This window comes from Pelecanus crispus, chromosome 4 (genome assembly GCF_030463565.1).
Source record: "Pelecanus crispus isolate bPelCri1 chromosome 4, bPelCri1.pri, whole genome shotgun sequence".
NCBI classification, from domain to species: Eukaryota; Metazoa; Chordata; class Aves; order Pelecaniformes; family Pelecanidae; genus Pelecanus; species Pelecanus crispus.
This window is the reverse complement of record NC_134646.1, coordinates 79,775,709-79,803,163: the sequence shown is the minus strand read 5'-3', so window position 1 is coordinate 79,803,163 and position 27,455 is coordinate 79,775,709. Positions and strand designations below refer to the sequence as shown.

General features: G+C 39.7%; 1 protein-coding gene across 8 annotated transcripts in view; it reads right to left on the bottom strand.

The window, feature by feature from the left end:
• Window positions 1-27,455, bottom strand: part of CTBP1 (C-terminal binding protein 1) — a 253,569-nt gene that overhangs the window by 41,380 nt on the left and 184,734 nt on the right. The window contains exons 1-3 of one of the 8 annotated variants that reach the window (XM_075709149.1): window positions 27,341-27,373; window positions 3,396-3,484; window positions 1,697-1,913 (exon numbers count right to left, since the gene is read on the bottom strand). The exons of 4 other annotated variants lie outside the window; for them this stretch is intronic. In XM_075709149.1, coding sequence (XP_075565264.1) covers window positions 1,697-1,703 — 7 coding nt within the window. In that variant the 5' untranslated portion in view covers window positions 1,704-1,913; window positions 3,396-3,484; window positions 27,341-27,373. Of the gene's footprint in view, window positions 1-1,696; window positions 1,914-3,395; window positions 3,485-27,340; window positions 27,410-27,455 lie in introns of those variants that run through there. 3 more of the 8 variants (XM_075709151.1, XM_075709150.1, XM_075709148.1) reach the window with 3 other exon arrangements.

The window sequence follows — 27,455 nt, the reverse complement described above, 5'->3', positions numbered from 1 at the left end:
CCTAACCACTACCGCAATAGACATGCTTACCAATAATGCACAGATTCTTTCAGTAAACTAGTGTTTAATATCCAGCCACCAAGAATAAACTGAAGCCTTTTTAATATAATTTTTAAAAATTGTGCATCTTGCTAACTTACTATTGTTACCTGTTTGAAGCAGAAATGGCCACATAACCTTCACAGTCATGTTCAGTAAATAAACCACCCGCACACTAATAATGCAGTACAGGACACAAACACTACAGTCTAAATGCTACATAGTTATCCAGACAATAATTACTATCCTTTAATGGCAACTTAATTATAAACCCCCCCCATTAAAATTTACTTAGAAACACCCTAAAATAAAGCACGTTATGGACTTCTTCATGTTTCTTTCAAAACAGTGTATGTAATAGCATTCATAAAATGCAATTATGTTTTGAAACAAATGTAAAAATGACATTGCAAGACCTATTCATATTGGATATAACAACTGTGCTCATTTTACAACTGAAATGTTATGGCCGTTAATTGTCAGTCCAGCAAAGCCGGGATTTCAATGACAAGTTTGAATCCTAGCTAAAAGAAAATTAAAAAAAGAAAATGAAAAAAGAAAACAGAACTTTGATACTGAAGTTGTTGAAGATGAATGAGGAAAAATATGCCACAGATGATTCCCTCAGAGCTACAACTAAAGCACCTCTGTCAACAGAAGAGCGCATACAGTCCAAACAGATAACAGAAGATGAGATTAAAACCTGTCACTTTTAAGAATCACTTTTCTCACTAGAGCTATCTCAGAAAATCATGAAATAACAGTATCATAAAACACAACCCTTGTTGTGTTTCAACCCTTGTTGAAAATAATGATTTCTCTGACATACATAAAGGTGTGGTCTGGTTTTCCCTTCACGCCAGTGTATCTATCGATTTCAACCAAGTTACTTGTGTCTAAGTGGCATGCCAGAATGAGCTCCAGAGCACAGAAACTGAAGTCAGAAAAACAACTAGGAGAAAACCTCCCCAAGAGATTCTCAGACTTTGTTAAGAGTCCCCAGAACTCAAATGCATACAGTGACCTTGACCACGAAAACCCTACAAACCTTAGCTTGCCAAAATCTTTTCTGAACTTCAGCGTAGACTTCCTGTTGCACAATCTTTCTGCCTAAATACCATATCACTGAATCGCAGACAATAACTCAACACTTAAGTAAACTTACAGTAACTTAATCACAGTGGCAGTACTATTTAAAGTTTACATTTGGAAAGACACAGTTTCACTATGAATCAGAACCCTTTGAACAAAAAACTGCTTCTTCCACCATTTAGATATGTTCTGCCTGTTTCTTATCTAGAAATGTCATACTGCACCATGTGTTTGGCTTTGCAGCAGACCCTTGGAGTGGCAGGATAAAGCAATGTGTATTTAAGAGCAGTATTTTCCATGCCTGCATTAACAGTAAATCATGCAACTCGGTGCCAGAGAGAAATAACGGTAAACCGGTCAAAAGTGACATTCAACACCACAAATGTGAAACTAATTTAAAAAAAAAAAAAATTCACTCAGCTGGATTATTTAAGTATATGGTATAGCATTTCATATAACACAGATAACAAAAATTATACCATCCACCCCCACATCCTAGAACCTTTGTTATGGGAAAACAATCTCAGTTTATCCTAACTTGAGACTTTCAGGAACCCCTACCAACCTGACATTTCTTAATCTGAGCTTGATTTCCAGGGTCATGAATTCGATTTCTCAATGCTTTACAATCTTCAGTATTCTGAGGCAAAATAGCAGCCTGTCATTCCATCCTCATTTCCATGTCTTTAATTTTTCTTGCAGCCTCCTGTAATCTTGAACCAAAGCTTTTAAACTTCTCATCCACTGCAACCTCTGTAGCCTGGATGGTGTTCAAATTTTTACTAAAAATTAAACACAAACAATACATTAAAACAACATTAAGGGTCTGACTTGTGCTCACAGAAGCCAGGAAACTCAAAGTTAAAGCTTCTCACTGCATCTGTACCCTTCCCCCTTTCACTCCTGGCTTTCCACCACACCTGCTGTGCTGCCACCGGCCATTAACATACCAGGGAAACCAGCGGACTGTTAAGACACCTTGTGCAGGACAGCAGGTGTATTGTAAACAGACGTACCTGGAACAGTCGGCACCACTCATGCGGCAAACGTTTTGCCTAGGTGAGCAGGGATCTGAGGATAGCGTGTGATCTCCACTACCACCCGTGCTGGAGAGCCCAGCGCTCCAGCGAGTACTGGAGATGGAGTGAGAAGCCTTAACTCTGAACTCGCTGGTTTTCTTGGGGAGAAGTCAGGCCCTTAAGGTTATCTAAATGTATTTAAGGGGGAAAAAAAAGTTTCCCATGACAGCTCTAATCCAGCTATTAGTTTGGGGGTTTTCCCCCCCTAACATGGAAACAATCTGGTGGTGAAGTTCTTGCCCCAGTAATAGCTACCGTGCCAGTGACTGCTGGAATTTTTCTAAATAATACCAGGTATAATGTGCACACACAGACAGAGCGAGCCGCTGTCCATATGTAGCAGCTATTCGCCATGTGGCTAACAGAAGAGTGCCTTTTCAGAGCTGCAATCTAGCTGCTCTTAAAAAAGAAGTCTCAAAACCTTATTCTAGTCCAGCTTTTATGGAAAAAATCTTGGAAATGTAAAAAGCAGCTTTCAGCCGCAGAAGCTGACAGGAGGCCAGCCCCATGCACAAGCACTTCAAGTGACTGTGGCTCTCTCACCAACCAGAGGATTAATCAATCTATCGCCCAGCTTCATAACCAAAACTGGAGAGGACGGCTCGTGAATTATTACCTCCTTACCTCTGGCAGCATGGGGACTTACAAATTATCAGACCAACCTTAGCACAAGATGTAGTTTTTAAACTTGAAAGAAGAAAAAGCAGCTACCTAAGCGGGCTAGTTTCCTCCCCCCTCCCAAATCCCACCTGCACCTCCTGTCGCTCCTGAAAGAAAGGTGCACCTTGGTGTACCACACTCCAAGGGGGAGAGTTGAAGCCAATACCATTCCACATACTCACAACTGGAGGATAAGAAAGCTCTCCCTGACACACTCTAGGCTGTTATAATTTATTTTAAGCCTTTCGTAAAACAGCCTTTTATGTTACGAACTAATAGCAACTGAAGTGATTGCACTGCACAAATAATAGAGATCTCAAAGTAGGCTGTCACCGTTTGCTGACATTATAAAACATACCAAAATTAACAAGGTAGGCTATTAAGATTAACGATCAACAATGTCATTTTCACATTTTTCTGCCACTGATTAATACAACATCATTAGGATCAGGAATGTCTCAAATAAGGCATACATGCTAGAAGTAAAGGACATTGTCAGGTTTGTAGGCCCAAAATTTGACCTACCTTTCATTTTCTTAAATCTGTTTGCAAAGTCCATGTAATTCTTTAAATGTGTTTTTCTTTTTTCAAAACAAATGCTTCAATTCTTTTTTCTGAAAAATACATCAATGCCAAAAAGCACAACACTTATCAGTAACCCTATAATGACAAACCAATATGCACATGAAATGGCGGACAGCAGCCTGGCAAAGGAGAGTTTTCATTTTCACGTTTCTGGGGATTCTTACAAGTGCAAAGATTAAGTGAGTAGGAAAACTCCCTTGACAATGTCCTTTTAAAAAAATCTGTCCTACAAAACTTCCTTTATGCACTGTAAAACATCGAAGTGATTTAAGTTTTTAACAAAATGCGAACTACTGAAAAATCTAATCAATATTCACAAAAACAAGACCCAAAAATAACAGGTCGGACATTCAGCTAATTTACAATCTTGCACATGTAACATGAGACTAATCCCCTGTGGCATTTACCTTTATTCTATATTCTTACCTAGGCTGTAAATTTGGTCAGAGCTGTCACTTATTTACCATAAGCTCTCCAAAAAATATACATGTTTTTTTAAAAATAAATGCTAATATTAATTCAAGTAAAGAACAAGTTGTCAAAACAAACAAAAAATATCCCACTCATAACATGAACACAGAAGCTGTCATGAATTAGATTTGCCAATATGCACTATTAAAATTCCTAGACATGCCATACTTTAAAAACATATTTTAAGGTTCCTGACACATCATACATTTTTAAATTTCAGACTTCCTTTTGGTAGTCTCATTGTTTTGTGCACCATGACCTCAAACAACATTTACATTCAAGGTAGAGCAAAACTCTAAAAGCAGTCAAGTAGAAATAAACTTTACAGTACAACGCAGGTACATGGATCGGTAAAAATGGATGCAAGAAAAAAAAACAACGCTTACCAGCCTTCAGTATTTTGACATTCAGCATATTTAGATGCTTAATATGCAACGCAAAAATCTCCTGATTTCTCCAGAATCAGAGCCAACACCTTCTGCCACCCCCTTCGGTATGAACAGGATGTAATTTCCCATGATTTGGGAATTGGGATGGCGGGGGCGGGGGGTGCAGAGGGGAGAATATTTTTAAATAAAGAACACCAACAAGGGGTACATACAAAAAGGCGATAGCTACCCTCGGAAGCCTGCCTTACTTAGCAGCTTGGAATTTAATTTCGTTCTGTTCTCATTTCACGTTTCTAACTATGCTTCCTAAGATTTTAGTAGCCTGCTGCAAGTCTTACTGAAATTAATAAGAACAATCCCAAACTGATTTTCAAAGGAATAAGATCTGGACTTCATGATACACATACAAGAGAAAAGTGAGCGTGAGCTTCACTTAAAGCATATGTGCAGTCCCTATTGGAGTCTATGGGGCTCAGAGTTTAATGCTAAGCACACTGAAACTTTACTGGAAGAGCATAGCTGATGAATAGTATTGCACTCTATGCTTTTTATTTACCCAAACTCAGTAAAAACAAGTCATCTTCCTTCTTTTCTTTTTAATTTGCAAGAGACCAAGAAAAATAAAAGTGGTTTCCGGTGCTGTGTTGACCCAATGATGTGCAGAGCAGTCACACCCACTTATATCCTCTTGCTAATTGCGAGGATTGAAATACGCCCAGCCACTCTCCAGGACATTCACGGCTCATTCCCTTACACAAAATATATAACCAACACCACTAGTATGTAATTACAACCCTGGTCCATAGACTTCCATGGTACTTAGATTTATGCATCATGTATTTTACCACCTGTGAGAAATGAGTGTGAGTATCCAAGCAATTGTGACAGCACACAACACAGAGGCCTCAACACAGAGCATTTTGAGATGGCTATCTTACTTGATTTGCTCTTTTGGTACAATTGAAACGAAATAAACCAATGACTTCTACCTAGAAAATCCTGCATTTCCCTGCCGTTACTGGAACCTGAGACTCACGATTCCGCATTACTTCTCCATATTCACATCGCAAGTAAACGTGCCATTCTCAGATATTAGTCTGATAACTGTGAGGAAATGGATTTCTGTTGTGTTTTTAAATAGTGATCCCTAACCAGTCTTTTTTAAACGCCTAGTAATTCTGCTGTTATTTGTCTAACATCTGTCAGTATGCACACAAAATCCTAAATGCCTGTCAGGGTACAAAAAACGAAGGTCCCACAAGGCACATCTTGAAAGCCTATGATCAGAAATAAAGTTCTGTTAAAGGGAAACAAAATTATCTGGCAACATTTTCTATTACTACACATGTACTTCAAACATCTACATGCAAACTAGAAATATTTTACATCTGTCAAAAAATTACTCAAATTACTATTTGGAGCATGCTATAACGATATGCCTAATCTTAACTAATACTTTTATAAAGACTGAAAACAATATGAATCACGCTTATTTAATGTCAAATGAACAAGCAGGAATAGCACAATGCGCTACTGTAAAGTGTTTTAATTGTCTATCGTGGTTTAAAAAGCAAACCTAATGACAATATTCAGTAACAACTATTTCAAGTACTAAAATGAGAAAGCTAAGTATCAGCAATAAAACATACACAAAACCCAACATTGCAGAAGCGCTGTTTTCATGTAACATACACGAAAGCAAACCAGAGAAAGGCAAAACATTTTAAAGGACTGAGCTTTCCCTGGACATGCAGCTTTTCAGTGCCTGTCCACGGTAAATACTTCCCTCTGTTTCAAGTATTTTTAGCTTTATTAAGTAAAGAAAGCGGGGGGAGGGAAGTAAATAAATCAGCGATGGTGGAGCTGCCCTAGCTGAGTACACTCCTACTAATCCCAGCTTCAGACAAATTCTGGCTAAGGCTGCCAACTTTTATTACTTATCCCACAAGTTTTATGGTGACTGTGAAATGCCCCTGCCTGCGCACGCTGTGGCAAAAGCCACGAACTACTTGATACCCAACAAGAATCACTGCAGGGAAGCTCAGGACAGTACCTACAAGTTAAGAATCAAAGAACTTGAGAATTACGACATTCCAGCAGTCATATTTGCCCATAACTAACTATGGGCATTGATTTCCCAGTTACTGATGGGGCGGTATCTCTAAAATCCAGAACTGAATGCACGAATCAAGCCTGCATCAAAGACGTTCCCACAACGCACCACACGCTGGGTATATGATTCTGTGATTCTATATATCGGGGTATAAATCCACTCTCAGCTTCTCCCAGGACAGCAGCCATGGAGTAGGCTGAGTAATGGCAACTGGGGTGGAACCTACCTTAACGCACACCCAAACTCTACCTTAGAATACAACGGAGCTTATATTTCAGCCCATAAACTTTACAGGTTGGTGGGTGTGACTTTAAAAAAAAAAAAGCCAGAAAACTCCTGCTGACAGGAACTGGAAAAACAATCTGCTTCAACAATTGTAATAGGAGCAGAATGATTAACTCCCCGAGCCATTCCAGTAACAATATAGGTCATGCCAAGACTTACTAAAGCACTTTCCATGGAAGAAGCAGTCCTGGAGATTTTGAGGACAATACTTAGGATACAGAAGACAAGCCTACAACAGGTCACTGAAACAGGGCTGCGCTGCCATATGAAGTGAAATGCATCGGCGGCCCTTATCCTCGCCCTTTTACCCACGTATTCAATATAAAGAAGCATGCAAGCATTTCTTCTTCTTTTTTAAATCATATTATCAGAACTGGCATCTCGGCTGTGTTTTTGATAAAAGCTGAACAGCCGCATGTTAATTTAAAATGCAATACAATCAAGGAATGACTTGATTTGCCTGTAAAATATTATGTATTTGAACTATGAAGAGAAAAAGAAGAAAACAGTATTTTTTTTTCCTCTCCTCCAAAAATGTTTCTCCTACAGAAAGTTATTTTATTCCGGCAGGTTTGGGTTTTTTTTGTTTTGTTTTAAATGACTGCCTGAGCTGTAAGTATGCTTTGGGAAAAAATACTACCGTTTAGCACTGTCAATACAACTGCTTTCGGAGTATTAATTTCACTTTACATTTAAAGACACTACCAAGAATTTATTACAGAATATAATTTCTGAATGTAGCCTGTCCTAATGGCTACTCTCTGTGCTACTTTTCTCATATTTTAGATGTTGTCCAGGATGCCGTCTCAGAGAAAGAAACCCAATAACCCGAGTGCAGCCAACATCAAAGGCTTCCTTTATTCTGATCCCAAACACTGAAAGCAATTTCTCTAACAGCACACCTGTACTTTGACCAAGAACGTTAAACTATTACCTGGGGCACTCCTTATTTTCCTTATCAAAAAGTCTGAAGATAAGCAAGTGTGGAGCCTTGGATAATCAAATTAGTTTCACAAGGTTTCATTTTTTTGAGGTCAGCAGAACACACTCAAATGACCCTAAAAATAACAGCACGGAAGTATTTCACATATTGAACACTGACCTCTCCATTTTCTTTCTAACTTCTTAACTTTTTTTATTATTATTATTTTGGGAAAGCATCTAATATGATTCTCCATCCTCTCAGCTGAACATCACGGTGCTATATGTGTCAGCAATCCTTACAGTGAAAAAAAAAAAAAAAACCCCAACCTACGACTCTCTTGTTTAGGGATGGGAAGAAGGGAGGAGAGCTAGAAACTTCCTCTACGATATACAGCTAAAACACTTCAAAAAAAACCCAAATAAAAATATATATAGATATATATCCCAGACTTTTAAGACCAGCATAATTAAAAAGGGACAACTGAACACAGTATTACGGTTGCTGGTAAACGAGGATAATAAACTCCCTCTCGAGTTACACTCCATTATGTTCTTCTGAAAACCAAAGCAACTCTGACAAACACTGAACCAGCGCAAAGGGCTCCTTAAAGCTCTTTTTTCTCTCTCCCTTCTTGATTCCTCCCACAGCCACTGACCTCTGCTGCTCTCCATCAATATTAAGAAAATGGTTGATGATGATTACAAACTAGAGAACAGTTTGTTGTAAAAATGAGAAAATGAGAAAGTCTGGAGCACACTGAAATCAAAGTCCTGCACCTCCCATCCAGGGTGCTCTGCAGCCAAACCAAGCTTGAATAAATAGGGTTTTCTGAAAAGATGTTTATTTTGAAGGTAAGCAAACAGGATGTATAAAAATGACAAGCTCACTGAGAACGGGCCAGTAACAACAGTCAAAGTGCCAACTAAAACAGGCAGTTTAAGGCAAAAGCTGGGTTTATATTATCATGTTACATTTAATCATAATATAATAAAAGCGTATGATGTAAGAGAGCTGTTCTACTGAGCTTTTTCTTCAAGTACAGTTTTGAGTTTCAATTACAAAGGCTCTGGTCCCAATATCACAGTTAAAACTGTACTGAAAAACAGAGTTAAAAATCAGGAGTTACTCCCATGACTTGATGAGAGAAGCAAAATATTTCTTCCCACACATGCCACATACTAAAGGGGTTTAGAGAAGGTTTTTGAACACTTTAAGCTGTGTCCACTGAACTGGTGAAAAGTCAAAAGTGTTTAAAAATGACCCATATTTGCATTTTTTCACTAGGCTTTATAATGTTTCTTTTAAGTCTCTGTAGTTTAACCATTTTCAACTTGAAAAGGGTCTATTCATATGCATAAAAATGCTTTGTCTGCAGATAAAGGCTTCAAATTATAAATTTTTCAGGGCACAAATCATGTTCTATCTCTGTAAATTGCATAAAACATTTATCAGTGCTAAAAACATCAGTTGCAAGAGAGTAGTATAAAAGGAATTACTGACTCCATTATTAAGAGTTACAAAATCTTAAGGCAAAGGGCTACCCTTCATTCTTCACACAGGCAAGATTTCTTCACACGCTATCTCTCCAACTGTACATTCTCGGTTTGATCGAGCACTGTATTTTGAAAAATGAATTCACTATTGCATTTCTCAGCAAATGAAGATACCAGTTTTTAGTTTTATTCTAGCCTTTTCCATGTACGCTTTATCTTAAAAAAATAAACTTGTTACAGCTCCTGTCCCCCCCAATCTGCAGGCAGAGACATTTACAAAATCTGCCCACGGCACATATGTGCGTCACACAAATGTCATCTCCCCCTCTCGCAGTGACAGCCTCAGACTTCTGCAGCGTTACAGTTTGTGAAAAATGGACAGTTAGGAAAAAAAACGGACCCCAGCAACTTCCTTTCAAAACAAAACATAGATTGACAACAGATTGAGAAGCAATTAGAACGGAAACGAGACCAATGTATTAGAGGCAATAAAGAATTTCCAAAATAAGAAACCTTACTCTATGGTTTTTCTACATATTCTGAAACTAGAAACAGGAGGGATGTCAGTAGCAGGATAAACAGCAGCGTGCTGAAAGGCAAGCAGGAGCATTATATTTCTAAAAGCAGACAGTCACAGGAAACACTCAAGTGACTCGGAATTTTATCATCCAAAGATAATCAAAGGATCACCGACTTCATGCAAGTCAACTCAAAGCGTATCTTGAAACCCGTTCTGTTGTTCAGAAAATGGACACAGCACCGAGAAAGATACTGGAAAGCAAGTCTAACTGCTTCCTGCTGGCTGTAATTTCTGAAAAAATGGGAGGGAATGACAGCTTAGTGCTTGCCCAGTGCAAGACAACAGCTATCGGGTAACTCCCAGAAACCAAGAAAGCATTATGACTATTTTCCAGAATGTCATGGGAGAACATGAAGCTAATCCTTGCTCTTGAGATCGAGAAACAACAGAGCAACAGGTCTTCATAACACACAATTTTCTGGATGTAAAGCAAAACCAAATTAGTGTGGCGTATCACTGCAAAAGTAAAAAACCAGAAGTTATTACTTCTGCTCCCTAACTTTGCTTACTACCACTCTCTTTTTGCTTATCAGGTACTTTGATAGCTCAACTGTTATTTCAGAGGAAATTGTAGCTTTTACAGTATTTTCTTCAAATCAGTCTTTTCATTCTTTCCACCCCTCCTGGGTCAGCACTGTCATCCCAGTTACAAAAGGCAGAGAAGAAATGAGTGCCGAGAACAGCAGATGAAATGTGGAAAACAACTCTCTGTAGTGAAAATTCTAGATCCACGAGTAGCCCAGATGAGGGTCATTTATTAGGCCTGCACTGTAAACCAGATAAAATAAGGTAAATAAAAATAGTGAATAAGCTGGCACTGGTCAAAGAGCTAGATGCTTTAAGAGGCAACTCCACCTGTGCATTCTCATACTTGTGGAAAAATAATTAACTAGCATTATTTCTTAGAAAGTTTACACCACCACAATACATTGTGAAATGTGATCCTCCGGGGCTTTTCTGAGCTGCTACTCAAAGTTAAGAATACTGACAGCATCCAGGCTTCCCACCAGTATTTTCATCAGAAATCTGCTCTCCAAGTTTTGAATGCTAGTGACTATAAAATTACCTTGCAGCAAGTCACAACATATCAACTTCTTCACAAAATATCAACACACTTCTTATTGCATTATTACCTTGCAGACAACTAACTTCGCTGTTTTCTAAGTTCATGTAATGCCTACCGCAATCTCACAGCAGCCAAATGACTTGCAAAACAAATGGAGTTACTGAAAACTGCACAACTAATAAAAGTTTTGGTTTTTTTTTTCCCTTTAAGGATATAAACTTCTTCTAGTGACACTCTGACACCTACCTGTTTCTTTTCATACCTGTTCTACAGGTACTTTCCAGAACACTTAAAATACTCAACTTAAGCGGGACTATATATTTATTCCTTAAAGCACGTTAACTATTTCATATAAAGATAATTAAACTTTTGTCAAAAATATTTAAAGGACAACATGATTAGTAGCTTAATTCTCTGGGAGGTCTGGCAAGCACCCACGCCAGAATATGGGAGAGCTTCCCAACAGCAGGGAAGCCTTTGATTTCAATGAGTTCTGTAGCCAACCTGTGGATAAATGGATTCCAGAAAGACGCTCTCTTCCAACACTGTACGAGAGCAGGGATGATGCAACAGCAAGTACCCTTAACTTAAGCGCTTTGTCCTGAATTTTGGGGGCCACCTCATCACAAAACAATACAATGCAACCAGCAAGTGCTGTGCGAACTTACGTTTCCCACCGGTCAGAACTAACAAGTTGTGAGCACCGCAGGTCACCAACCACGGAAAACAATCTGGTTAAAGAATTAAAAACATGTAGAAAGAGGCTATGCTGATTACTGAAAATTTAGTTCCAGAGAGAACATGAAAGAAGCGATCAATCTGAACCAGAAAAGTTACAATTCGGTACAGGGATTAAGTCAATTACACTGTTTTGTGTCGTGTCCCCCCCAACGTGGTTCTCACTGCTGCTGTTCCTGGACCAGGAGTGCCATTAGGCACTTCAGGGAAAGATGGGGAGGGGTCAAAAAAAAAACCCAACCCAAAAAATAGTTTACAACAGCCACAGAAGTGCATCTTGTCTCTGACAAGTTACTCTGAGATGATAAAAGGGTGGCACACATTTCACTCTCTGTAAGAGACCCATTTGTTTATGAGAGAATGGAGGGGAAGGGCGGGGGGAAGAGGGGAGAAATGGTTTTATTCTGTGCGTATGATGTGATACTGTCACACAGGAAGCGGCACGGCCTAACTTCTTTTCACAGCTGCATCACAGTTTGTAAAAATCTGATCTGTAAACTGCTGAAAGCAAGACAAAAAGCCCTCATCTTCTGCACTAAGCTCTCTTTCTTAATCTCTGAGAAAACCACTTGCAAGTAACTACAAGAAAGCTCTGAACAGTTTTGGTACAAGGGTTTGGTATGAAGCAAACTGTGTCTTTTTCCACTGAAGTTATTTAAAGAAAATATTAAATGTGAAAATGTGGCGTTTACACCTATACGGTTTGGTTTGGTTTCTGATTTTTTTTTTTTAAACTGTCCAGAGAGAATGAGCCATGCGGTTGCTGAGTAATACCATGAAATTAAAAAAATAGGACTAATGGCATGAACAATGTATTCCTAATCTGCAGATCCGTAGTTCTTTTATTGAAATTTGTCAAATCCTACATAGACTTATGATTTTTAAATTGAACAGCATGTTCTTTAACTTAGGGAATAAAGAAAAAGCAGTACAGCAATACACCCAACAGGCCAGATGAACTGATTGTTTATTAAATATGTAAAACGGAGTTATGAGCAGTATCAATTGAATTTGTTTGTTTTGCATGTTCCCTATGAAATGGTTAGTGAAACAAAGCATTTGAAGTCTGGAACGGGATGGAGAAGTATGAGCCAAAGTAAATGAATTAAAATCTTATTTTTATTCTGCATATCCAATCTGTATAAAGCTCTTCAGACAACAGTCTGTAGCTATTAGAAATTAGAATGAGATTAAATCTCATGCTGAAGAACTTGAAAGCAACTACACTGAAAGCAGACAGTCTGCACCTGCTTACAGCAGGTCTTAAATTAGATATTTAGTTATCTATACTTAAAATTATATGTATTCAGATACAGTTTCAAATTTCTATAAATGTGAGCAAACACTAATAGTCTAACTATTCTCCACGATGAAGACGTGTGATAGTGCTACGTGTTTTTCTGCAAGCAGTAGTCGCTGCAGCATACCATCACATCACCATGAATACTGCTGCAATAATCATAAAAAAGTCTACAAGTTCACTTTTGCCAGTATTGAGGGATTTCAGACGCTGCGAACTCCACTAACTAAAGTCACAAAATACCAATGAAAGTATTCCCCCACTTTCCTCAGTACTGATCAAAGCAAACCTCTAACCTTTTTCAAGTGAAATTCAGCAAACCCCTAGAAGAAAACAGGGCTCTCTTGAAATAAAAAAAGGAAGGGTAACATCAATAAATAAGTTAATAAAAAAAGAAACTGATGGTGTGACTTTGCATTATCGAAAAGTGTTACATGCTTTCTGGGCTTAAAGTAGGATTTGGTGTTAGGCTTTGTTTCACTGATTCTGTCGAGTTATATATATAAAAATAATTTTTATACAAAGTATGCTCTTCTTAATACAGTGTACATGATGCAGCAGAGTATTTTTTTCCTCTTTAAAAAAGGAGTACATTTTCCCCTCTAAGACAGAAGGAAAGATAATTTACATTGCATCAGAAAGCATGCAAGTATTAATGATGGGGAATGATGAAGAACATAAATGGTTTCCATTTTCACATTCAAAAACGAGTACCTGCAAATTAATGCTAAAAGCAACTGGTCTACAAAGCAGCCATGTTTCCATGCCAACTGATCACAGAAATACATATAATTCAACAAAAAATGAATTACCTACAAAACAAGAAAATAAAAAGAAAGCAGAAGTGCTGGAAATCAAGATCCTGACCATACCCAACTATTTTACAAGAATAGCAAAGAACACAACAAAGGACGCAATTTAAGATGTGAATGGTATACAGCTAATGGCACTTCATCATTACAATACTTCTAAAAGCTGTCATTCTCTAGTCAACAAGAAAAAGAGGATATAGAACACCTCTATTAAGAAGGAGGGAACACTCATACACTAGTAGCAATTCTTATGGAGGTTTCACAGTTGGTAGACACGAAAGCACAAGTTACTATTCAGTGCACATCTTTCATTAGGATTTTGGTTTTTGTCTTTATCTAAGAAGGTCTCACTTTGTTCTTTATTCACACTGAGTTGTACTGGGGTTCTGCAATCAGTCAGCAGAGCTGCTTACAGAGTAAGGCAGCCCGCTACTTGAGTGTTAGCTCCAAAACCAAGCGCATTAGGAACGAGCAGATACATATCTGCACACAAGCAGCTCGCATAACGATGTGCGCATACGTATCTGATGTAATTAAAATTTTGTATGTGTATGAGCAACTTCAACTTCACAACTGATAAAAAGATGCTACCACTTTCTGCACTACAGCAAAAAAAAAAGTTCATACATAAAATCATGGCATATACGGTCCACACATGTATGCATTTTTATGTGGAAAAAACACTTATTTTAAGTAAGGAAGCTTAGAAATATTGAATAGAAAAGAATGCTACAGATCTAAATATGGCTGGTTCCAAGATTCTGACATTTACATGCAATAAAACCAGCAGTTCAAGTATTTCTTCTTTAAAACCTAGAGAAATAAATAACCTCCAACTAAAAGGTCCATAAAAATCTGTGTTCTAAATGAATACAAACTGAAGACAGGACAATAAATTTTGGTTTCTTAATATATCTTTATTTTATCAAGTAAGCAACAGTGCTTTTCTTCCTATTTAGTTCATGAAAACGTATTAAAAGGCATTAGAGGCTTAAAATGGATGAAAAATTATGGTCACAAAACTGGAAGTTGGAAAGCCCACCACTAATGCATTTTAGTGCATTTGAATTTTACTGTTTTGCTGCATTTTGCATGAATAGAGAACAAAAAAATTACAAGTGCTTGTACCCATCCTACTGACTTCATATTTATGTGAACGTACAGATTACGGGACAACGGGCCTACACACTGCACAGAAAAACGCGAAGTTTACATAAAGTGATTTTTAGGTTCATTTACTAGCTGCACTCTTGTGTAGGGACCTCAGTGACATCAGTGGACAAAAGGGTATAATTATACGGCCATGTCCCAACCTACCCAGATAGCATGAAAGATTAAGGGTTTCACCAGACCTTCTTTCTCTGTCAATTCAGAATTCACTAAGAATTGAATTTTTAGATGCGACAGTTGCTTGCTGCCCTCTTAAGCATCAGTAATAAACCCCATGCATTTTCTAGGAAAAACTTCGCCATTTAAAGGAAAAAAAAAAAAAATCTGGTAGAAAAGACCTCAGGTGAAAAACTGTTAAGTCACTAAGATGATTTTTTAATAAGAACAGCGTTTATATCACAGCCCACGAAAATGGCAGATTAAACATTTAGCATCTCTGAAATTCTCTCTGTTTCTGCCTACCCTTCCCCAACCTTTACCTAAGGTTGGCCACAGCTAACTGACCCAGCATTACTGTAGTTTTCGTAGAGGCTGAAAAATGCACAGTTCTTCACATATAAACTATTACTTTGACGCAGTACACACTAAATTCCTGTTTAGGATCCTCAAAAAAAAAAAAAAAAATCTACACATACGCTTAAGACACACTGAATATTCCTAATTGATAAAACTGTACATGCAAAGTTATGCACTTTGCAATAACCTTTCCAGTATGTAAACTGTTCAGCAACTCCAAAAGTACAAAGATATGAATTCTGACAGGGAAAAATATATTTTAATAAATTCTTATCCATCTTTTAATATTATAAAAATTACCCCTACTCAAAACAGCAGTGGCAACTGAAAGCTGCCAGCCAGCCACGGAGCAGACAGTACCTGCGCACCCGGCTCCACGCTTCCCTGACAATTTATTCCTGCTATGTTTTGGAAGGACCAGGGGTGGCAAAGCAGAGTAAGATGAAAGGTCAGTTCAGCTCCTCAGACCTTCGCCTCTCTTCATCTATTGTCGAAGAGACTCGACCGTTGTACAAACACCTTTCTACTTTTTGAAAGCTTCTGAAAGTTAGTTTTATACTAGCTACATCGTTTCACTACTGTGTATGGAATCCTCGGTAGAGCCCATTGATTCTTCATGCAGCACTGCCTTGGGCAAGATCCCAAATGGTAACAGAGCATGTTATTTAAATATAAACAGGAGAACAATAATGAAATAAAATAAATAAATAAATAAATCACTGTCAACAGAGCAACAACTGCAAGGGCAAACAGCAACAATTTCATGTTCAGCAACACTTCTCCCATAGCCTTGGCCAGCACAGTCTGTTTATATAAATGAAAGAAAGAATGCTGCCCTGAACTTGCCCATTATCCCACAGAAAAGGTATTGTGGGAATGTTAACTTTCACCTGGCTGACTTCCAGATGCCGGCAGGAAAAAACGCCCTTTTAAAATTTTAGCCAACTGAAGAATACTCTGCATTTTTCACATTTTCCGATTATTCCAAGTTATGCGTAAACTACCATAGGCCTTGAACTAAATCCATATAAAATGGACGTAATGAGATGATTGACTACTCTGCAAAAGAATGAATCAAGGGGTCTCGCGTCCAAACCAAACAGCCAGTATCATACTTCACAAACCACGACAGCTTTTGAGAAAGCCAGCGCATTTATAGAATAGCAGAAATGTTTGCCACGTCCGTAAGAGTACTTACTGGACAATGCGAGTAGGAACTAAAAGAAAGCGCCATCCCGATTTCAGCAACGCAGCCCGACGCTGTAATGCAGACCTGGCACCATGTGACAAAGATGTCGTTTGAAGCCTGCATTCTGTCAGACAATTAACAAGAGAGAAATGCATCTCGCTATGCATCTAATATCTGAATGGGCCCCACAACGGAAACTGCAACACTGAAAAGAGCCAGGCACAGCAACTGTGTGGCCTGGAGAAGACCCCAAAACAAAACGAGCAATAATCCCCTTTCTGTTTTAAACAGAAGGCATTCTTCTTGCTCTTTTCCATCTGGCATTTCAAGTAGCTGTCTTTACTTAACAGTCGTCTTGAAGTTTTTAATAGTCGTACAATGTGCAAACTCAAACTGAAAGAAATTATCCCTTAGTTCTTCTCTTCCAAAGTTCAACTGTTAAGTAAAAATAGCTCGCAGTCATGTCTCCGCTCCAAGCCTTCATATCTCAGCAGGAGCAAGAGTACTCAGTGCATAACATCCCCATATTTCAGTGCACAGCACATGGAGCTGCAGCCTCATCACTTACCGGTATTTTGCTGGTTTGTTTGCATGCATGTCCTGTCAAGCTAATTGGTGAAATACAACTTCCCGACTCAAATATACAGGAGGGGGTTTTTTGCTGTTTAAAGAGGAAGAGCTTTAATGGTGGAAAGTACATTTTTACTTTGAGAAAAGTTTTGAATGTGACTGATGATGTGAAAGTATTGCTGTGATTGAATTCTTCAGTCACAGCAGAGTGTTCTGTATGGCTCTGTGTTCAGTCAAGCCAGAGGTTGTTTTATTAAGTGCATTTACCGCAATTCAGTTCACAACTGAAAGCACGATGCCTCCCAAACCATTTCCCTGTGATACAAGAAGACACAAACAAGACCTACCAAGCACCTACTCCAAGCACCGCTAACAACAGAATCCTACTCTGATTTGGTGCCATTTCCAACAGATCCCAGAGAGCTTTCCCAGCTAACCTCACCATCACCACCTGCACCTGAATGGGTGGCGGGACTGGGCACAGAGAAGTGAAGTGAATTATCCCAGGTCGCTCCTGAGGCTGCTCCTAAGTGTGGGAAGACCACCAAGACCATCTGGGCCATTCCACAGCCACTTAGCACATCTGCTAGCACCGCTGTCTCTGCTCCCAGCTCTTCCAATTCTCCTCTCAGTAAACAGACCAAATTTGCCCTGAAAGTTAGCAACCCTGCACCTCACCTCACTTCAGTGCTTACCTAAGATTTTAAGTAATGTGAAACTTCTTGTATAACCAAAGAAAAAAAAGAGAAGGACTTCAAGAAGGTGATTTAGTTCTCATGTAGGACATTAATTTCCGAACACAGCTGCTTCAGTGAAGCTCCTTTTACAGAGAGGTATGAATCCCACACAAAGAAGTTGTATTTACGCTTAAGTATGCTTGTAAATCAGCACTCAAATACGCAATATAAAGTCATTGCAAAGTACCACATTTTGATTTGGTTTTGCTATTTCCTAAATATCTTAATGTAAATGTGAAATAAGCCTAGTTTACACTTAAACAAGAGTTCAAACAGGCTTGCACTAGCTTAGCTAACCTGATTTAAAATTGTGCTTAATTAAACGTGAGCGGTTTTCCAGGTATCATATGGCTTATTCATTGACTCCTTCTTTCACTGTGCACTTTTGTGATCAAGGAAATGTTAGATATAACAGATGAGGTTATTTACTATTTATAAAAATAATCAGTTTAATGTTCTTTTTGGAATCAGTCTTCTAAAATGAAACCTGATTTTTACTAATTCTCTTTGAAAATCTGATAGAGAATTAGATCATTTTTGAGATCCTTTTTTTCCTGCACGAAAAGAAAAATCTCCTCCTGCCAATAAATCTTTAGGGTATATCAATAGCTGCTAGAATTGTGTAAACCATACTTTGAAAATTCGTAATTTCTGTAAGACAGTATCCCCAGGACAGTCAAAAAACCCCAAACTTTATTTTCAATTTCTTGGGGTTTTTTTTTGCCTTTGACTCTTTGTGGGTATAAGAAAATACTTACTATTTATGTATTTGTTAACAGATTTTTTAATATATTTTTTTAAAACAAAGCCACGAAGCTCATAAAAATCACTAACAAAATTCAACAGGCTTAAAAACAAGTCCAGAGGGAAGATGCTAGTAAAGTTATGAAAACAAATGCAAAATTGTAATATTCACAGTACTTCAGGTTCTAAATTACCAACTCAATGCAATACACTGTTTTGTACTTTCTTTATTCACAGGACTAAAAAAAATAAGATTCATGATTTTGGAGAGTCCTCATAAACCTTGTTCTTTCAACTGAGTGACAGAACTTGTTCCTCAACTGCAGGTACTAAGCCAAACCAATCTTGGACAAAATTTTAGTAAAAGGGTTATCCTGTAATAATTTGGGTTTAGCTACGCAGGATGCAGTCAGGATCCTACAGGTTTGTAAGCCCACTCCAATTCCCCTCAATATCAACTGGAAGCTCATCATCCTGCAGGATCAAAATCTGTTAGGAAAGGAAAAGTTGTGCCTGCAGCTTACTGTTCTCCAAATTCCTACTTAAAATCCTTTTTTATTGCTTGCTCTAAGGAGATATTTCTCACTGCTGAATACATAATGCTAGATTTAAATTTTAGATGGCTGCAGGGTGGTCATGAGATAAATACCAAGTGTATTTGTATGCCTCTGTATTTACAGTAAGAAGGAAAGTCATCTGGATTCAAGCATTCAAAACATGAAACCTTTTGAACAAAGACATGGTAAGAGAAAGCCTTGAACAGAGGACTGCCAAACACAAACAACATACACAACCAAACCCGAAAGGCAATGTATTGTGAAACCCTTTCAAAACCATACAATACTATGGGAATTAAGTAAACTTAAAACTCCCCTTCAATACTCTCGTCATAGCTAATTTGTGATTTCCTGTACGCTCAGTACTAACAGTACAATGGAGCCTCTATTGTGAGCCTCCTCCCACAAGCTTTTAAAAAAATGCAAGACATTCTTTTTATCTAGACTGGCGTGGCTAAAATACATCCAGCTCTACACAGATAAAAGGTTATTTTCTTAGATGTTGCTTTTGCTTGGAAAAATAAAAAATAAAACTCTGCTCTCTGGCTGTGCTGAGTTGGAAGTTGACAAAGGAGTAGTGCTTTGGTGGCGAAACTGCTGACCACGAATCTCAGCGAGAGCAGATGTAGGAAGACGCTTTAGTTTTAGGATAACAAGAAAAGGTTCCACATTAAGAACTATCTGCAAATTCAACACAATTCAAATAGGCTTTGACAGTCACGCAGGAGCTGAAAAACCAGTGAAAATTTGACAGAACCAAGGAACAAAGCGACTGCAGTATTAACTACAAATCTTCACTGAGGGTGAAGGTAGTAAGCCCTTTAGGTACAAGTAACTAGGTTATAGAGGTACTGAAAGTTGATACTGCATTTTTTCAACTTAAAGGATCCTGAAAGCTAATGCAAACAAACCAAACCGAGTAAGACCTCCCATGCCAAAAGCTGGTAGCAGAAATGAAAGACAGTAATCCTGGCACAAGGCAGTCTAGGACAGGAGCACAACTAGTAGAGGCAGACTTTTAGCAGGCAGGAGAGAATTTGGCGAGGATGCAAAATAAAACCTAAAATGCTGCAGTGGCTTTGGTCAGTATCTTAATGACCTTTCTTAGTCAAGAAATAGTATGTTAGAAAGACTTAGCTAGCCAGTTCCAGTCAGCATTGGAACACACACATACAACACTGAATTACTGAAGATCACTCCTCAGTAATGCTGATTATATGAACGGGAAAATCAACAACATGAGAAAGGTTGTAATACACATTAATACTATTGAGTGAAGCACTAGACACGCATTAAGATGGTTGGTAGACCACAAATGCGAAAACGCTTATTATCTGGTTGAAAATAAACAGTTTAACATATCTGGTACAACACATTAAAGAGAAAAAATACTGAAATATCAGTTTAAGAGTTTGGAGACTGGCTTGTGGTTATCTCTGCTAAACACTTTTGTCCTGCACGACTCTGCAAAGGCTAAAGCTACATACTCGGCAAGAGACAAACTGGCTGCAACCATCTAATGAAATTTGACTCATCTGGGAATTTTGATGAAGTGCTCCACACCACCATTTCTGCTAAGCCATACATTTTCTTTATGGGATTGAGAGTGCCATGCTGCAAATATGCAAAAAGCACCGGTAATTTTGGACAGTTTGGCTTAAAATAGAGGGCTATTTCTGAAAATCCATATTCAGGTAAAAATCCCACAGAAGCCAACAGAAATTCTGCAATTACAAATTAAAGATACTGGGACCTGCACCAATGGCAAAGACGTTACTGTCTGTCAGCCCCCAGCAGCACCTCTCGCTGTAGGTATGACTAACAGCTGCCCGGGGCAGCTCCCTTCCTGCAAATCCTCCTGCGGATCAGCCCAATCTGACTGGAGAGCACACATCTCAGTATAGCTCCTTTCTGGCTCATTCTCCCAACTTCTGACTCACCCAAGGGCTACGATGACATTCTGCAGAGTGGAAAAAAAAAAAAGGATGTGTAGTAGAAGATGATGAAAATACTCTGCAGTGCTGCTTCTCTGCTGGCTTTCTTCCGAGTTCTGACTCGCCAGTGCACTGGCCGAGCATGAGGCAGGACGGCACACTGGCCGCTCCTCTGCTGGGCCAGGTGCAGGGCTTTACGGCACACGGTGTGCGCTCTGGCCATAGGAAAGGAATGCTGTTCGATGGGAATGCAGCAGGGAGAGCCTTGGAGAGTTGGATTTGCCATTCCTGCTGTCATCAGAAGGCAGCCATGGGCTAATTTCTATTCGTAATGTTTGGAGGGTGGGAGAGAGGGCAACGTGGCAGCAGCAACAGCGGTCAGCCTGGCTTTCCAAGGCTCTGACGTGAGCAAAATAGAAAGCAGGACCACTCTTTTTTGCTGCCCCTAGAACTCAACTTTCCTAAAGCACTATCTACTTTACTTGTGTTTAGACTCTGCTCTGACTGTCCAACGTGGATGAGGGCCTACATCGCTTTTGCACACCAGCAGACACATTTAGGTGTATGTGCGTAACACTGGGCTGCCCAGTGTGGTTTCCCAACTACAGACGTTTCTCGCTTCTGAAGGTCACGTGTCAACCGAGCACAGAAGGTGGCAAAAGCAACGCCTGCTTTGAAAGGCAGCAAAACAGTTACGCTTTTGTCATGTTCGGCAAGGTAGCGTGAGAATTAATTGTGAAGCTTCCAGTATGCCCCGCTTGGACAGACCTCTCACCGCTCTTATCACAGGGCATGTCCACGTACCACAGTAAAAGATGGAATCTATCAAAAAATATTGGGGCTGTTCAGGAGACCGTTAGCACACATCCAACAATAAGAAATTTGGACTGCATCCAGGAATTTGGAATTGTGACTCAAGTTAAGTAAGAAATGTTTCTCTGCTTCCTTCCTTTTTTTGTGAGTTGGCATCAGAGTTCCCCTAAAAAGACTAGAAGGAGAGGAGGGGGTAACGTGGTGCGTTCTGGCATACACACAGAGTCAGAAAGCGTGAACAACTTTCACTGCAGACTTATGTAACTTTGACGGTGGTGACACAACTCGCCAGAAGTGATTTGGGCATGGATAAGGGATATCCACTGACCTGTAAACAGAACTATTAAAATATGCCTCAAAATACCTAACATAAAATGTAATTATATAATCACATTACCTCGTGGTTTAATACTGAATACTTAATACTTTGTATGTAACAGAAAGAAAAAGCTTTCTATTAAAGAAAACCCCTCAACTTTACAATTACTCTGAAGAATTGTCCCCAGCCCTGAGGCCAGCTTTTTCTGCCTTCTGTAGAGAATCCCTTCTGGCAGGTACACTGCAAGTAAGTTCCTCCAAAAGCCCCTTGAAAAAGGTAGGTGTAATAAAAGATGAAAATGCGGAGATGAACAACAGTCGTCCAAAATAAGTATCAACATGAAACATGCCATAACATTAGCAATGTTTACTTCAAAGTGGTGGTGGTGGTGGTGGGGAATCAAACAATGTCAGCTTTCAATTATGTTGATTAGACACAAACGGGATAACTAGTAAATGGACTAACGATGCAGGAAACATGATATACTTGAGAAGAAATGACAAAAATATTTCATAAAAGAGACAATTTATAATCATCTTCCTCAAAAATTAAATTGCTCTGCTATAGCGAACATAACATATTATGTTTTGCACATCAGAAAATAATCAACCTATTCATCTAACATACAGATATTTTTCAGGAGAGGTTTCTTTTGAGTGATTTCTTTTTATTTGGAATTTAATTTTACCTTATGAGCTTTTTAAAAAAAAAAAAAATTATTATTTCACTAGTGTTTTTTTCTTTTCTTTTTAAAGGTGCTGCCTGTTGCAGCACCCAGCTAGGTAAAAACCTGGGTTGGGGGAGCCGTCCCCGTGCCAGCGAAGCGAGCAGCGCTGCCAGCTCCCGCCCGGGGCTCCGGTGCTGGCAGCAGGCAGAGCCCCAGGGTGTGGCTGAGGCACGCTGCGCTCCAAGTTCTCCCCATCCCCAATGTGGCCGCAGATAGCAGCTACGAGGCAGCACAAATTAGAGAAGCTGGCACAAATTAGACGGAGCCCAGGGACAGTCTCATATTCCTCGAGGAACCGGATAGGTCTCTGGTCAGGTTCAAAAACAATTTGAAGTTTTTACTCACGTCAGCCATCAAACCAAAGCTGAACATCAAAGGACAGGGCCCCACAAGCACCTGCAACAGTCTAATCCGGGGACTCACAGCACCCTTTCTCACACCATGAGACGCTTAGTCCGCTCCCCCCTCCCCGCAATACTGCCGCGTAAGGTCAAACATCAGCTCCAGCCAGCCAACGCTTTGATGCTGCCAGATTCCCAAAACCCTTCAGAACAGGTTGACCATTTGGGGAGATGGGCTGAGGATTACCGTGCCTTGGAAAAGATCCTATCGTAATCACAGCTCAGAGACCCTAAAAGGCCCACCGCAACTGGAAGCGTTGCTGCACTTCTCCAGTCTTCCCAGAGGACTATGGGTGAGGGAGCAAAGCGTTGTATTTCAGCAGGAAATGTTAATTTTAGATTTATCTGTAGTGAACGTTTGCTATCTTTTCCTGATCAATACATAAGATTCAAATGAATCATCACCTTTGCTCTCAAGGCAGTAGGGGAGAAAGAGACCCAAAACCACAGCTGGGAACTTCTGTCTTCCCAAACTGTAAATCCGTTGCTACGCTGCCTGGGAGTGAGAAAGCACGTGCAGCAGAGGGACTAAGGCTAAAGGGCTATGTACTACAACTTTTATCCTCACCTTAAATTTTAGGACACATATTAAAAGTGTAACTCCATCTCTCCTCTCTCACTAAATAAATAATTATGGGGCCAGAAGGTTAGGGAGCCTCAGATGAGGCTGCTACGCTGCGATACTGCCAACTGCTATGGGATTTGAAAGCTTGACACATGCTGGAGAGTATCACCTCATCAATGTTCCCAGCCGGCCTGGGAGGCGAAAACCTGAGCATTACTCTTAAAAGCAGGTCTCTAGCACACAAGTAGCCAACCTCTCCAGATAAATTTCACAACATGTAGTTATTACAAATGGATGGCAGGTAAGGAAAGACAAAGTGGCAAGAAAACAATCATAGTCCAAAATATTTGCCTGGTTTGGAGTTAAGTGGGGTATTTCCCATAAGCAAATTAAAGATCGTGTTGCTTCTCAGTGTCTTTACTTAAAAGACATTTACATCTGTGCCTTTCCATGCACTTATTGCTGTTCAAACTATTTACTTCTAAAATAAGCTTTTTTTTTTTTCTTTTTTCTTTTTTTCCTTTCTTTTCCCATTCTTACAGGAACAGGCACTTCGGGATAATGTCGATTCTCTCCCCAAAAGGGACTACCCAGCCTAGTCACCGATCTGCGGTAGGTGCTCGTATTTGATAAAGGGGGATTGACTTTATGTTTCAACATGTTGGCAAGTGCGCTACTGTATCTGTATGATAACACTTCACAGTAGCCAGCCCAATCCTAATCTCTCGGATCACACTTTTGGCTAAGTACTGCGACTGCTCTGTTTACATTGTAAACAAAACAATAACTCTAGAAACAGAGAGATTAGTAAATTGAAGCACCGGGCATTTTTAACAAAGGACAGATGCTATTTATCTTTTTGGTACAGAAGGCCAAGTCAAGAGCTAACCAAACTGACAAACATAAGGGCACTTGTAATTTGTTTTGCCACACCATCAGGAACTCTACGTTTATGATAAAGTATCATAGTGTATACAATATTTACGATGATGAGCTTTTTACACGTATTACACTGCACACTCAAAAGCTGCACACTCCAGCTATTCCTTTACTACATACGACAACACTGAACTGAAAAATTCACAAAGGTGACTGTAGTAGTTTCATTTCAAAATAGTAGTTTCATTGACTAAACTCTTCTACTGAGCATGACTACAGCAATTCTCAGGATCGTTACTATTTTATTTACCAATTCAGTAATGAAATAACACATCCCTTGACGGAGAAATACTGGATCTACACTGTTCAGGGGTGGGGTGGGGTGGGTGTCTACAGAAGGACAGAGAACGCCACTGACTCTGCACCCATTTATGCCCTCGATGCCATTAAATAAACACAGAGAAACTCCACTCACGTCCCAAGAATTGTTTCCCATTAACAATGACAAAAACGAGGGAACAGGTTTAACTCTCTCTTTTTCCCCCATCTGTTTATGAACTGCAGCCACCCCATAAACACCTATTTCTTGTTCAGACTGGAAAAGTGTGGCAGGCTGGGGGGCAGGCGGTTGTTTGTTTCATTTTGGTTTGGAATACACTAGTGAACTGCAAGTGGACAAAGTATTTTGTCACTAGCCTGCTCTCGGGAGGGTTGACATGATAATAAACCAAAGAAGACATTATTTGTCAAACGTTAAGTAATTCCGATATTGAAATCTTGCTGCCTTTGGGGGTCAATAAAGAGCAACGTTATAAAATATGCTAAAGTTAGCAGTTTGGGCTGCTAATTTTACATGCCTGCTTCACCAACGCACGGCTAAAAATAGGTAAAACAGATAAGAACACAGAACAAAGAGATGCACTGGACAATTATCTTCCTACTAGCAGAGTCTACTTTATAGTGAGCTTTTTAACCCTTTTTATTTACCAAGGATGTACATTTTTAAAAGTGTTGCTCAATGGGATTTCAATCTACAACTGAAGTTATTTAAATATAAAGTTTATTTTTCTTAGTATGTTTTTTCCCTTCCTAGTGGGACACAATAATGAGATTTAAAATATTTTAATAAGGGCATCAGGCTACTTGCCAAGGGGCTCAAATGCTAAGTAAGAATATTTACGTCTTCTAAGACCCAGGAGAAAGAATCAGGGCGACGCACTTGAAACACGTCTGTACATCGCAAACATTAGAGTTAATTTTAATTCAGTGGGAAAAAAGTACACATTCACTTCAGTTTATCAGGCCTCATTATTTTCAATGAGGCTAAAAGGATGATTATCTTTAGCTGCTCTGTCATGGCCTAAAAGCAAACATTCTTCCTGATAAGGACAACAGTTATTAAAATATAAGGTGACATTAAATTGTTTAATTTAACTTACAACAGGTGAAATTTTGAAAATCACTGCTGATTAACAGTGTTTTCTACAATTATTCTGTCCAGATCGGTGCTATGAGTGAAATCCTGACTTTTGATTTTAATTTTTTTAGAAGAAAACAAAGCAGCATGGCAGACTGACTCATATCTACACAGTGAACAGGCTTATTCTCTGCTCTGTAGCCTTCTTCTGGTATCATTTGCTTACAAAATGATAATGTTTATAAACAGAATCGACATTCTGTCTCCTTATGTCTGGGGGAAGGGGAAAAAAAAGAAAAAAATCACCTTTAGATTAACATGATAATTTATGCCAAGCAATTCTGGAGGCATATCTGTAATATCACCCCATGCATATTATTCATGTTACCTTAAAAACCAGCACCAATCCATAAATGCATTTGCTAGCACATGTTTTAAAAAAAAAAAAAAAAAAAGAAAGAGGAAAGAAAGAAAAAGAGAAATTCAAATTTACAGAGAAGAGCCTTACCTCTCAGATACATAACCCGTCCGCAGATTTAGCAAAATCATTTCAAGAGCCAGGCCTTAAGCACTTTTTACAGCAATAAAATGCCGCTTTTAAACTTCCTGTTTATTGAAATATTAGCAGGGCTTTTTCTTCCTCCATGGCACTTTACCAGCATTTCCCTGCAGTTAAAAGCCAGGGCATCGCTCAACCCAAGAGCGAACGGGACCAGGGAGGGGGGGGAGGAACACCCCACATTAACATTCTGGATGCGGTCTGAGCGCCCTTTGACTTTTTTATTCAAGGATTTTTATTTAGGGATGAATTACACCCGCAGCCGACTTCCAGTCCCCTGCCTGCGCCTCACCCGCCTCCCCGCGCTTAATTTTTATTCCCTTTTTTTTTAATTTTTTTTTTTTTTTAAATTCAAATATCCCAGCTACCGCCAGCAGCCACCGGGCAAAGTTGCGGCGGCGATGCGGCCGTCAGGGGAGCCCCGCTCCCCGCCGGCAGCCGGGGGGGCTGCGCGGAGGGGCCGGCAGCGGCGGGGCCGGGCACACAAAGCGCGGCGGCGGCGGCGGCGGCGGCGGGGGCCGACCGCCCCCCCCCGCCCCCCTCCTCCGCCCGCCCGCCGCCGGTCCCCACCGCCGCGACCAGGCCGGCGCGGCGCGACGCGAGGCGAGATCGTTACCTAGAGGCAAGCCCTTGTTTAGTAAGTGAGAACTTCCCATTGAAACGCTACGTCCGGGCCGGCCGCGGGGAGGAGGCCGGGGGGGCACCGCGGCTCCGCGCCGGCGAGGCTGGCG